The sequence below is a fragment of the Miniopterus schreibersii genome (genome assembly GCF_964146895.1).
Source record: "Miniopterus schreibersii genome assembly, chromosome: 14".
Classification (NCBI taxonomy): domain Eukaryota; kingdom Metazoa; phylum Chordata; class Mammalia; order Chiroptera; family Miniopteridae; genus Miniopterus; species Miniopterus schreibersii.
Genome location: NC_138114.1, coordinates 16441674 through 16455629, shown reverse-complemented (window position 1 = coordinate 16455629; position 13956 = coordinate 16441674). Strand labels below are relative to the sequence as shown.

The 13956-nt window shown below is 37.7% G+C and overlaps 1 protein-coding gene across 3 annotated transcripts in view; it reads left to right on the top strand.

Annotated features, from left to right (window-relative positions):
* The window catches only part of ADK (adenosine kinase), an 888023-nt gene that overhangs the window by 23949 nt on the left and 850118 nt on the right, over positions 1-13956 (top strand). For 2 of the 3 annotated variants that reach the window (XM_081158526.1, XM_081158525.1), the window contains exon 2: positions 11092-11166. In XM_081158526.1, the coding sequence (XP_081014652.1) occupies positions 11092-11166 (75 nt within the window). Of the gene's footprint in view, positions 1-1320; positions 1611-11091; positions 11167-13956 lie in introns of those variants that run through there. The other variant, XM_081158527.1, reaches the window with a different exon arrangement.

The window sequence follows — 13956 nt, the reverse complement described above, 5'->3', positions numbered from 1 at the left end:
AGTAAAAAATTTCTAGTAGCTACATTTAAAAAGTAAAAAGACTGTTTAAATTAATCTTAGTAATTTATTTAACCCAGTATAGCAAAATATTGTATCACCATGTAATCAATATAAAAATTATTGAGACATTTTATATATATTTTTGTACTGTCTTGAAAAATCTGGTATATTTAGATTGCCTCAATTTGAGAAATTTTCAAGTTAAAAAGTGAAATGTAATTTAATGAAAACGTATTTTATATTGCTTTGTTTAAAATGTAAACTAAAATGAAATAGAATTAAAAATTCAGTTCTTTTGGTCACATATGGCACATTTCAGCATCACATGTTGGGTTGTGTTTCTAATGTAACTAATTTCAGACCTATGGAATTGATCACATCCTATATGGTCAGTGAATGAATGCCACTGGGGGTTGGAGTCTGTTAACATAAATATTATCGGAGAATAAAGAGGGAATCAAGAAAAGCTATTTAGGTCATAAAGCGTTTCCTGCACCCCCGCACCCCCACCCCTGCCCATTCTTCCCGCAGTTGGGAGTTAATTTTACCTGTCTTTTATTAGTGGTTCAGAATCAGTTTCTTAACCCTTTAACACTACTAAATTGTAAGGTTGGGGCCAGGAGTTAGGGTCCTTCCAACTTTTTTTTCTTTATGGCATCAAACGCTTGCATCAGAGGGCCGCTCGCTTTTCAGAAAAGCGAGGTAGTCTGACAGGTGTGGCGAGCAGGGCGGTCTGACAGGCTGGTTTGGCCAAGAGGTTTTAAACTTCAGGTGTGCACCTGGATCACCGGGGACCGTCTGCTAAAAATGCCAGTGTCCGGGCCTCACCCTTCTAGATTGTAATTCACAAAGTTTACAGAGAGCCCTGGACACTTACACACATATTAAACAAACTGTTCCAAGTGCTTCCTTAAGTCCAAGGACGTTTGTGGACCGTCGGACTCCGCAACTGACTTAAAGGCTGCGAGTTCGAATGTAACACGGTGCCGCGGCCGTTCCCGGGCTGCGGCTTCCCGGCGGTGGCTGCCTGTCTCCCGCAGACGGGCTCTGCAGACTGCCCAGCCCCACCTGTGCAGGCTGCGCACAGCGTCCCCGGCTCGGGTCCGGGGAAAGCGACCTGAGCTCGCCTAGGTAGACCGCGGCCATGTGACTGATAAACCGGTGGCCATTCGGGCAGCCATTTTTGAGGCGGGCACCCGAGCTCATGCCCCGTCCACCGGGAGTGGGGAGAGCGCTGTTACCAGGGCTCAAGATGGCCACCGCGCCCGCTAGCCAGCTTGCCAGCCCGCGTGCCAGCGGGCGGGCTCGAGACGCACGGGCGGCAATCGGCGGCCCGCGGCGCCGGGGGCTCGGCTCCCGCCGCGGGTCCCGGGCGGAGCGCCCGCCCCCTGCGGCCGCGGCCAATCAGCGCGAGGGGCCGTCCGGGCGGGGGCGGCCCGCGCCGGGGTGTGTGAGGACGCGCCGGCGGTCGCCGAGTGCCAGAGCAGGGGAGCAGTTGCTGTGGTACCTGCTGCTGCGGCTGCTGCCACTGCTGCCCCGGCGCGGACGCCGAGCATCGGACGCGAGCGCCGTTGCGTGGGGAAGGAAGGTGAAGCCATGACGTCCGTCAGGTACTGAGGGTGGCAGCCTGAACCGCTCGCTTGCTGGGCGTTAGTCCCCCCCGCTGCCGGAGAACTGTCGCCCCTTCTCTTGGGTGGTCCGGAGCCTCCCAGTGCCACTGGTCCCACTTCTGTCGGAGGTTCTCTCTGCACTTTTCATTTGATCATTTCTGCTTTCCTCAGAAGTTTCTGGGGTCTGCGGCACATGGCGGAGCGTCAGCAGCCGCACCGCTGAGGTGACCCTCGCCCACATTCCAGGTTTGAGGGCAGCTTGTCTAGTGACTTTCTCATGACAAACATGTAGCTCCCTTTCCCCGGAGGAAGCGTGGCGTCTCCGTGTGTGTCCATGCCTGCATGTCGTGCCTGTGGCAACTTCAGGGGTGGCCTTGGGCAGACCTGCAGAGTTGGCCCCTCTCCCATGCAGGTAGATTGCCCCCAAGTGATGAACTTGTGTGTCCCTGAAGTGTTTGCTGATGACTGGAATTAGTACCCTGGTTCCCGAAGGCACCATCTGTTTGCCCACTTGTGCTCGAGTCACAAGCGAAATGAGTCTTGTCAGGTAGCAGGTATATGATGAAACAATAAACAGGAGATTTCCCCGCAGGTGCTCTTCCAGAGTGTTGAAGGCTCTTCTTTGTTAATAGCGACAGGATAATGGGCTGTCCAATTTCTGGGTGGATCGTTGACTGAATGTTTAAGTTATGCTAATGTAACTATTTATAAAGAGTTAAATTACGTTATTTACTCAGTATTCTGACCTCCCTCTTTTAAAGTAGACCTTGGCCTTCATTGTCCCAGAGAAAGGGAGGCCCCAGCACAGAAGTGAAGAGAATAAGTTGATTTTTTTTTTGTCTGAGCGTCCAGCAGCCTAAGTCCTGGTGATTTAAGTTTCTCAGTGGTTATTTTGACTACATAATATTTAACAGATGATTTGAGAACCTAACCCTCAGGTAAGATAAGGTAGGATTCAACTGTGCTGAAGTCGGATACAGTTTCTCTTTCTTAAATTGCATAATTCGGTATTGACATAGACAAAGAGCACTTGCTTTATCATGCAGAAGGAGAAATTCAGGCGCTGCAACATGGAAACTCACATGGAAAGGTTTTACAATAAATTATATTGAGTCATGTAAGTCTAGCTTTTAATGCTAATAGTATTTAGGATGAATTAAGAGTGTGCTGTCAAACCATGTTAATCACCCCTTTCCACTTCCACTTCCATTATTGGAATGTGCTGCTAATTAGGTTGTGGGTGGTTTCCTTGCTATATTAAGAATCAGTTCTTATGTGGACTCAATTTTAATTGACCATGGTCTTCCTGGCTACTCTTCCTTGTAGAAACACCCAAGTCTAAAGCTTCCGCTCCTTGGCAGGTAGCAACAGGATGCATTTTTTAACGTAGGGTTTTGAATGGTGGTTGTGTTCAAAAGACTGATTTAAAGGCTGACACCAGCTTTATTTGACTTACTGTGGAAGGATAGGCAACTGCTAATAAAGTTAGATTTATGCTATTTCTTCAGATGTTAGGCTGCATTTTACATAGTCCTGATCTATAGTGATATGACTTGATGTTATCCCAAGCAGCCACATTTTACCCCTGAGGAAACTGAGACCAAGAAATGTTGAGTGCCTTGTACAAAATCAGTTAGTGGCAGAGTTAGGAACTGAATCCAAATATCCATGATCTAGTGCTCTGCACGATGCCATTATAGAAACAATATACTGTTTAAATTTCCTGAAAAAGCTGCCTCGATGGACAAAAATTATAAAGTATTGTGAAAGACAACTGTAGTCATTCTTTTCTTTCCTCTAGTCCTGCAAGGAACTTGATGATTTAGGTTCAGGAATAGGGAGGGAGATTGCTGAAGTTGAAGCAAATGTGTATGTGGTAACAGTTTTGAATGAGGTGATAATCACCACCAGTTCCTAGTGAGGACTGCGTTTAATGCAGTTATGTCATATCTTAGTTTTCACAGTCATGTTAGGCATGTTCCCGTTTTGTGCTCAGTCTAATAGTAGCCCAAAAGATAGATATTATTGACCTGTTTTTACTGATAAGGAGAGTGAACTAGGCCAACAAGTTATCAAAATCCGACTTCATGTCCAATGTCCTTTTTTACATCACACTTAAAAACAGTTGTTGCTAAATGTGTGACAGAATATAAGATTGGAAGCCAATGAGGACCAGTGCTCAACATATCTGGGTTTTAGTTGAGGGCCTTTTCCTGAATTACTGATCACTTCTCTCTTTGGACATTTGTTTAATGATATACTCAGTGATGGTGATACTAATATGTATCCCACAGTGTTATTGAGTAGGTACGAAAGTGCTTTTACATTGTAGGGATTTTATAAATACAGTATTTTCTTCTTGTTAAAAGCAAGTTGAGCCCCTACGGAATGGTATCAGCTGAAAAGAAATGTTTAAATCTTAAGTTTTTAAACAGGAAGGAAACTTACCTATCTAATCCCCTCACTTTACAGTTGGAGAAACCAAAGCCAAGATTTGTTCAAGTTTATACAAAATATTTGTATATTTCTAACTAGAACCCAGATCTCTAGACACCTGGTTCAGTGCCCTTTCCAGTGTAGCATTCAACCACTAGGAATTCCTAAATAATGATTTAAATCAAAGGAGTTTTTAAAAAAAAATTTAAGATCTTTGAATGAATTTGGCTGGAGATAGTGTCTCTTTGAATTTTTATTATTTGTATTCTACTTTACTACATCATTACTGATGAAGAGTAAATTTACAGCCTCTAAAACCAATGATCCTTGAATAACAACTTTTATCTTTTGTTATGTATATCAGATTCCAACTGATCTTAATTTGGGAAATGATAGAACACATAAATCGATGCTTTTGTCATTTTTAATTGGCCCAGTAGAAAAGTTGATGCTTGAGTTAAATTCAGGAGACATAGGAAAACGTATAATAAGAGGTCTAGAAGAGAATCTTAGCCAGCCTTTAACTTTTTGTACTGGACCTTGAGGCACAAAAAGTGCTATTTCCTAGTTAAGCAGTGGTAGAGCTTAAGATAGAACTTAGCTCTTCTGACTCCTATTTTATGCACTTTTCACTGAGCAACACTATTTCAAAACACCCCTATGAATACTGCTTTCTTCCCCTAACATCAGTGTCTAGTCTGGTTTTGGGCATTGCTTACAGCTTGAGTTTGTGCCAGGGGAGACTGGGAAAATGAGGCAGGGAGACAGGAGAATGTTTGCTATAGAGCTGAGGAGCCCTATTCTTTGGCCTACCCAGACAGGTCAGATTTGGTCAAAGACTATTCTGGGACTCGACATTACTGTGTCCTACATGATTCTGGAACCACTTCTGTGGGTTGGCCTCCATTGGAAAATTTATGTGGGCTGTGGGTGGGGTCCTGGGGTATTTTTCTCCTAACACTCAAGACTTTGAGGTGCATCCAACAAGATCTGCCAAGCCACTGAGATGGAGAACATTCATGTGGAGACTAAAATCTGGCTAAGATTGATACTGCCTTACTGTGTTGAGCTGGTTTCTTTAGAGCCTTTAAACAGAAATTTCAAGCTCATTTCAGGACTTGTGTCTTTGATAAGAAATGTAAATTTCAGTTTATTGCACAAACTTTTATGTATGGGATTTCTTAGGCAAATGAGCTTTTAAATACAATGAAATTGTTTTGTTTATGAAATACCGTGTTTTGAAGAACTAAAACAGGAATCTTTCTCTTATAGAACTGTGCAATGTTGTCAGCTGTTAATGCTCATATTTATAAATAGGTCACCTTTGTTTGAAAAGCATACAAGGTTTTCTAACTCCAAATCTTTCCAGCCACAGTATTGCTACATTAAGCAGAACTGTCAAAGATAAAACAGAACCAATACGATTGTCTAGACTGAATGTTAATCCTTTCTTGTAACATTGGTTAATAATCATGTCTTTTTACCTCTTCATACCTACTTGGTTTTAAATTGTTATAAAAAAAAGAAATACTGTAATACCCTCCTAGATAGTGAAGGGTTTAAACTACTGATGATATCTTCTAAATACCCCATAGAGACCTATAACCATATACCTGATACCTCATGGAAAATTACTTCTCTGCCTGTGAATGGCAGACTCAGTAATCAGACTGTGTTTGGGTTGGGGGTGGCATGCACTAGAAATATTTATCTAAAGTGATCGATTATTATAATTGTTAGGTAACGTTTATTCATCTGAAATGCTGAACAAAAAAATATTCTCTTTGGAGTTTTAAATTTTTTACTGGCTGTAGTATATTTATCACTTTATTTTTCTCCCCTTGAATTTTAACATTTTTTAAACTATATTTATTTAGATATTTTTCCAGTATAAGTCACATTACTATACAACATCTGGTCTTTGTTCAGTGGAATGACTTTTCTTTCCCCTGGTCAACTCCTATAAGTCATAACACTGCTTAGTTAATGGAACACTCAGTTTCAGACATTTTCAGTTCAGCAATAAGCTACTAATATTCTGAAGATAAATTTTTAGCAGCACCAGTATCCAGGTGTATATGACCAAATTCAGAATTGGGTCTCTCCTAATAGCCTTTAGCCCTCAATCTCCTCCCAAAATGTGAAGACTGGCATGTTACTTGGAATTAGAACAAATGTTCACTCTTAAAAAAAACCCTGTAATAAACTATAAGTATGGATTCTTATTTTCAAATAGCAAAGTCAGCTTATAAATAGGATGACCATATGATATGTCCCAGTAGATAATTATATATAGTGTACCCCCAAAATGTATACACAGTTCAACAGCTGATAACTCACTTAATTTTCACTCCTTTTCAGGTTTAACTGATTTGAAATAATGTGAGAAGCCAGACTAAGCTTTGAACAAAGAAAATTTATCCTAAAGTGCCACTAGACTTTTTTTGTGGTGATACATAAAAGATAAAGTTTATGGTACAAAACTGACAATAGTCAACGAATTGAGGGCACACAAATACTGGATGAAATGATTCTTGATGTTTGCGATTCCATTGCTTAGTATTATCAGCAGTGCCTGGACCAGAATGGTCATCAGTTTGAAAACAGGCATTGACAAAAAAATTATTCATTTCTGTAGATTCTTTTAAATTTTGAAAATGAACTGTATGTTAATAAACATTGACTTTATAATCATTCAAAGTGTGTATACATTTTTTTGGGACACCCTATATATATTTTTTAGATACTTTTTATTGGTGAGACATTTTTATTGTTTTAAGAGAGTTCTCTAAGTGTCTAAATGTAGTATATTGAATAAGAAATCACGTGCTTTGAAGTTAGGAATCATTTATTTGTTTTCTGACCTTTGACAGGTTAGAAAACCTTTCTGAACCTCTTATTTCTGTTAAATGGAGATAATAGCAATACCTAACCGATAGAGTTATTGTGAAGATTTAAAGTTGATAACATATAAAAATGTCTTCTAGCTGCAAATTGCTATGTATGAGTCATTATGTCATGCATGTGCTCCTGAAAATTTAATTTAAAATGAATAATTTTATCTAGTTAAGGGGAAATTGCTATTTAACAGAGTATAGACAATCTTTTATAAGTGTTTTACTGAAATGAGAAGCAAGGATAATAGTAGTTGGAGATATATGTGGAGTTGAGAGGGGCTGAAATTTCAACATATTTGTATGTTGAAAAGAGTGATCTAATAGAAAGTGAAAAATAGATGATACTGGACAGAGGGACGAGATCATTTCCTTGAGTATACAAGAAGGCATAGGATCTAGAATACAAATGGAAAGATTGGCCTTAGATATAGTCTAAGGGACACAAATATTTCCCTAGTCTGTTCACTTAGATGAAAAAATGCCAACAACATAATTTACGTATAGTAGTAAAATCACAGATCCCAAGTTCACTGAATTTTGGGGAAAAAATTTGTGTAGATACTACCAGGTCAACATACCAAACATGTTCGTCTCCCCAGAAAATTATCTCCTGCCTCTCTTTAATCCATCCCACTTCCTGCCCCACCCAGGCAACCATTTTCTGGCTTCTCTCAGTAGAAATTTGTTTTGCCTATTCTAGAACTTTATATAAATAGAATCATACAGCAAATACTCTTTGTGTCTGATTACTTTTATGTGATTATTGTTTAATAATTTTGAGATTCATCCATTTTGATGTATCAGTAGTTTGTTTATATTCATTGTTGAGTAATATTCCATTGTATGGAAATAGCAACAGTTCTCCTGTTGATGGACTTTGGGTTATTTCTAGTTTTTGGTTACTATAAATAAGCTGCTATGAACATGTTTGTATAAGCCTTTGTGTGGGCTTGGGTAAATACCTAGGCATGGAATTGCCCTGTCCTAAGATAGATACATATATTTAACTTGAGAAGTCACCAAACTGTTTTCCAAAAAGGAAAACTAAACACATTAGAATTCCCACAATTGGTGGTGTTAGTGTTCCAGTTATTCCACCTTCTTGACAATGTTTGGCATTTTTTATTTTCCCCATTCTTGTGCGTGTGTAGTTATATTTCCTTGTGGTTTTAGTATGTAGCTCCATGATGGCTGATGATGTGATTATAAGCCACTTGCTTTTCTTTTCTTTTGAACTGTGTGTGAGTATATATATATGGATGGATGTATATAAACACATATATACAGAGAATATATTGCTTATGATTTCATTTCTTTGATATCTACTGAGGTTAGTTTTATGGCCTAGCCTATATGGTGTATTTTGGTGAATATTACATACGTGTTTTTGAAGTCTTTAATTTCACTCAACAATACTTTGAGGTTTTCAGTGTAGATGTTTTGCACGTCTTTCATTAAATAGATGAATATGGCAGTTGATGGGGGTAGTGGTCTATAAATACCAATTAGGTCAAATAGTTTGTTTTATGTACCGAATTATGGCTAATTACTATTATTTAATTAATATATAACTCACATACCATAAAATCTACCATTTTATATGTACAGCGCTGTGATTTTTAGTTTCTTTGCAAGGTTGTGCAACCATCACCGCTAATTCCAGAACATTTTAATCATCCCCAAATGAACCCTCATATCTATTAGCAGTCAACCACTAATCTACTTTGTGTCTGTGAACTTGGCATATTCTGGACATTTCAAAAGTGGAATCATAATATTTGGCTAATGGTTTTCAAAGCTCATCTATGTTGTTGCATGTATCAATGTTTTCTTCTTATGGCTAAATAATATTCTTTTGTATGTATACATCACATATTATTCACCCATTCATCAGTTTATGCTTATTTTTATTTCTACTTTTTGTTTATTATGAATACTGTTATAAACATTCATGTTTAAGTTTTTATCATGTCACATGTCTTCATTTCTCCTGGATTTCTCTCTTCTTCATACTCCTATATGCTTAGGAGTAGAATTGCTGGGTCAAATGGTAATGTTATGTTTCCTTTTTTGAGGAACTGCCAAACTTCTTTCCAAGCTGGTTGCATCATTTTACATTTCCGATAGCAATGTGTGAAGATTACATTATTGCTAATACTTGTTACTGTCTGCCAATCTTTGCTGAGAGACTCTGCGTGCTTATTGAGGTGTATCTTCAACTCTCCACCAGGCTTACAACTCTGCCTTAGTCTGCATTTCCTGCTTGTGCAGGACCCCATGCTCAGAAGTGATTGCTTAGAGCCTTTTCTGGTCTCTGTCATATCCATAGCCTTGGGCAAATGAACATAGCACTCTAGATAATCAGGAACATGCAGAACTTTGCAAAACCTCTTTTGGACATCGCATGCCCCCACCAAGAAGATGGAGTTATTAGTAGGATGGTTGTTGATAGAGAAGAATCATATATGAAGCTGAAGTTTCTGGATTTAAAGGGAGGATGATTGGCATAAGAGTTAAGGACACTCATTATTAGTATTTACCACCATAAGTGTAACTAAACATTTCTAATGTCCAGAGAGCTAATCAACATTAATATACCAATAGATAAGAAAAGTTTTTCTCTGGAACTTTTACTCTGATATCTATGTCAGTGCATACGATTTGTTAGGTATCCAAAAAAGTAATATAGTATGGGTTTATGTTGGCTGGAGCCCTGAATTATGAGACTTAAAAAAATTATGGACCCTCCCCCAAAAAAAGCCATTCAGAATATTTTATCCTAGCATCTATTCAAGGAAAAAGACAGTGCTAATGTTTGCAACAAAATTAGTAATTCCAGCATGGGTCAGTCATAGTTTTTGGCCATAGTAGACCCCATGTTGTTCACATCTAGTAAAACAAGATAAAAATAAATGCTTACTTACATAGTGCCTTCATCATTTAAGAGGAGTAATACATATCTTAGTATTTACTGGCCTGGACTCTAGTTTATATGTGTTTTTATTTAAGAAACTAGCCATTTTAAAGAATTAGTGTTTTAACAGAGTTCATCTGTCACATTACAATACAGTCATACAGTAGTTTCTCAGTTTTGTGCAGTGATGGAGAGGAAAACGTCATGAGTAGTTTAAAGTCATTTGCTTTTATAAATAACTGTATAGTTTTTACTTAACTGGTTGTATGAAGACACCTTTTATGTGCTACTTTAAATTCCATTGTTCAGACCTCTTACACTTACGCAGGCATTGTTGCTGCAATAGGTTCTTTATAGGCTTTGAACCATTGCAACTTGACAGCATCTCTCATCAGGGACCGTGCTGCATACTTCTTGGAATGCAGGACAATAGTGAATGTATAAATTCTTCTTCTTTTGTCCTTTAGACAAGAAGCTCTGAATAACATTTCATATGGTTTTCTAAAAGATTGAGCAATAGTCACCTAACTATATATTTCTTATTGTAAATCATATTACAGCAAGATATGGGGGTAGGTGGGGACACAAGCTTCCACGTTCTCCACTCCTCCAGGACTTCCTCCATGCTCTCTAATAACTTTCAGTAGTTGGGTGTCTTACTAGTTAGAGTTAATTATTATGTTTATTGAATATAAAACTTTGTTGTAAGAGATCTTAAAAAAAATTAATTAGATTTAGCCATTTGCTGTTGAGTATTAGGGAAAAAAATGACATGATCTGGGTTCTTGTTACATTTTATTTCATCCAATTTAAAAGTCAGCATGCTTCCTGGCCAGTGTGCTCAGTGGTTGAGTGTTGTCCCATGCGCCAAGAGGTCACTGGTTTGATTCCTGGTCAGGGCACATGCCTGGTATGTGGGCTCTGTCCCCAGTAGGGGGCATGCAGGAGGTAGCTGATCGATTTCTCTCTCATCGAAGTCTTTCTCCTCCCTTCCTCTCTCTCTCAAAAAAAAAAAAAAATCAAAAGTCAACATACTTTCTAAATAAATGGATTTGTGCTACCTCTTAGTTGTTGTCCTACATGTAATAGGCAAATCAAAGGTTTATTTAACTAGTATGTTAGGTTTATTTTCAAGACGAGGTAAAGATATTTATATTTGTGTGTATTTTATACATCAGCTTATTTTCAGAAGTATTTCTAACTTGTGCTTTTATTTTGTTTTGTATTTTTTTAGTGAAAATATTCTCTTTGGAATGGGAAATCCTCTTCTTGACATCTCTGCTACAGTGGATAAGGATTTCCTTGATAAGTAAGTATTAAACTCTTCATATGTTCTAAGCGAAACGTATCTAAAGAGAAACTGATGAAAACTCTAGAATTGAATTTACTGTGTAACACCTTCAAATAGAGAAAAACTCAGGTAACTAAAACCTGTTAATTGCAAGTGCACTATTGTTATTTATTGAGTAATTGACCACAATTTTCCCTGGGAAAACTTGGTACATTTGTTCATTCCTATTGTTATTTTCACTTAAAATTAATTTTTTTATTCTTTGCAAGGAAGAAGTATATATGATATATCTAATGATTTAATTCCCAATTTTCCAAATTAAAAAATCCCCCAAATTTGAAAATTACTGTCAGTGGAGCATTTCACCCAAAAGCAGCAAAATATACATTCTTTTCAAGTGTACATGGAACATTTTCTAGGATAGACCAACCACATGTTAGGACACAAAACAAATCTTAATAAATTTAAGAAGATTGAAATCATATCAAGCATCTTCTCTGACCATAAGGGTATGAAACTAGAAATCAATCACAAGGAAAAAACTCAAAAACACACGAAGATATGGAGGCTAAGTGATATGCTACTAAATAATGAATGGATTAACAACAAGATCAAGGAAGAAATAAAAAGCTACCTTGAAACAAATGAAAATGAGAATACAACAACCCAAAACCTATGGGGCACAGTGAGAGCAGTCCTAAGAGGAAAATTCATAGCATTACAGACCTACCTCAAGGAACAAGAAACATCTCAAACAATCTAACTTCACACTTAAAAGAACTAGAAAAAGAATGACAGACAAAGCCCAAAGTGAGTAGAAGAAAGGAAATAAAGATCAGAGCAGAAATAAATGAAATAGAGTCTAAAGAAACAATACAAAAGGTCATTGAAACCAAGACTGACAAACCTTTAACCAGACTCATCAAGAAAAATTGAGAGAGGACCCAAATAAATAAAATTAGAAACAAAAGAGGAGAAGTAACAACTGACACCATAGAAATACAAAGGATTATAAGAAAACATTATGAACATCTATATGCCAACAAATTGGACAATCTGAATGAAATGGATAAATTCCTAGAAACATGAACTCTTCCAAAATTGAATCAGGAAGAATCAAAGAATCAATAGACAGATTACAACTAGTGAAATTGAAGCAGTAATCAAACAACTCCAAACAATAAGTCCTGGACCAGATGGCTTCACAGGCGAATTTTATCAAACATTCAAAGAAGAACTAACACCTGTCCTCAAACTATTCCAAAAGATTTAAAAGGAGGGAAGACTCCCACGCTCCTTTTACAAGGCCAGCATTATTCTAATTCCAAAACCAGATAAAGGCACCACAAAGAAAGAAAATTATAGGCCAATATCCCTGATGAACACAAATGCTAAAATCCTAAACAAAAGGTTAGCAAGCCAGATCCAGCAATACATTAAAAAGATCATATACCATGATCAAATGGGATTTATTCTGGGAATGCAAGGTAATTACAATATCTACAAATCAGTAAACGTGATACACCACATACACAAAATGAACGATAAAAATCACAATCATATCAATAGATGCAGAAAAGCATTTGATAGAATCTAGCATCCACTTATGATAAAAGCTCTCAGCAAAGCAGGAATAGAGGGAACACAACATAATAAAGGCCACATATGACAAACTCAAAGCCAACATCATACTCAAAGGGCAAGATCTAAAAGTGTTTCCCTCAAGATCAGGAACAAGACAGGGATGTCCACTTTCCCCACTCTTATTCGACATGGCACAGGAAGTCCTAGCACAGCAATCGAACAAGACGAAGAATCAAAAAGCATCCATATTGGGAAGGAAGAAGTAAAATTGCCTTGTTCGCAGATGACATGATACTGTATATACAGAACCCTAAAGATTCCACCAAAAAACTACTAGAACTGATAAATGAATTCAGCAAAGTAACAGGATACAAAATAAATACTCAGAAGTGGGATTGCTGGGTCTATTATTCTATGGTGATTGAACCACCAGACTGTTTTCCATAGTGGCTGCACCAGTCTGCATTCCCACCAGCGGTGAATGAGGGTTCCCTTTTCTCCACAACCTCTCCAACCCTTGTGATTACTTGTTTCATTGGTAATAGCCATTCTAACAGGTGTGAGGTGGTATCTCATTGTTTTTTTTATTTGCATTTCCCTAATAGCTAGTGAAGTTGAACATCTTTCATATATCTGTTGGCTATTTGTATGTCTGTTCAGGCCCTCTGCCCATTTTTTAATTGGGTTGTTTGTTTGGTGTTGAGTTTTATGAGTTCTTTATATATTTTGGATATTAAACCTTAAAAGTCAAACACCATATAAAAATACAAAGAGAAAGTGCAAAATTTGAAATATTATCATGTGTAACCACTGTTACTCTTTTGATAAAATATGTTGTGTAACCAGTGTTAACTATTTTGATAAGATGTGCCTCCAGGCATATCTTACTTAGCATATGTAACCTAGAGATACATGGTTGTATTTGTGGGATAATACTGTGTTTAGTCTTAGGTAATTTGTTTTGTTTTCACTCTACACTATGTTTCGGATGTTTGTTTTTAAAAGTTCATGCAAATGTGATCAGAATGATTATCATCTAGCAGCTGTGTGCTGACACCACTGGGCGCTCAAATAGTTTCTTTTTTTTATTAGCTGCTGATTCTGAATGTCCAAATGAAGTTCTATTTTTCATTTTTATTTTGGGAGATTTTAAATTTTTAACCATGATTTTTACAGTTATTATTTGGAGATTAAAAAGCAAACTTTTGCACCCTATTCGTAAAA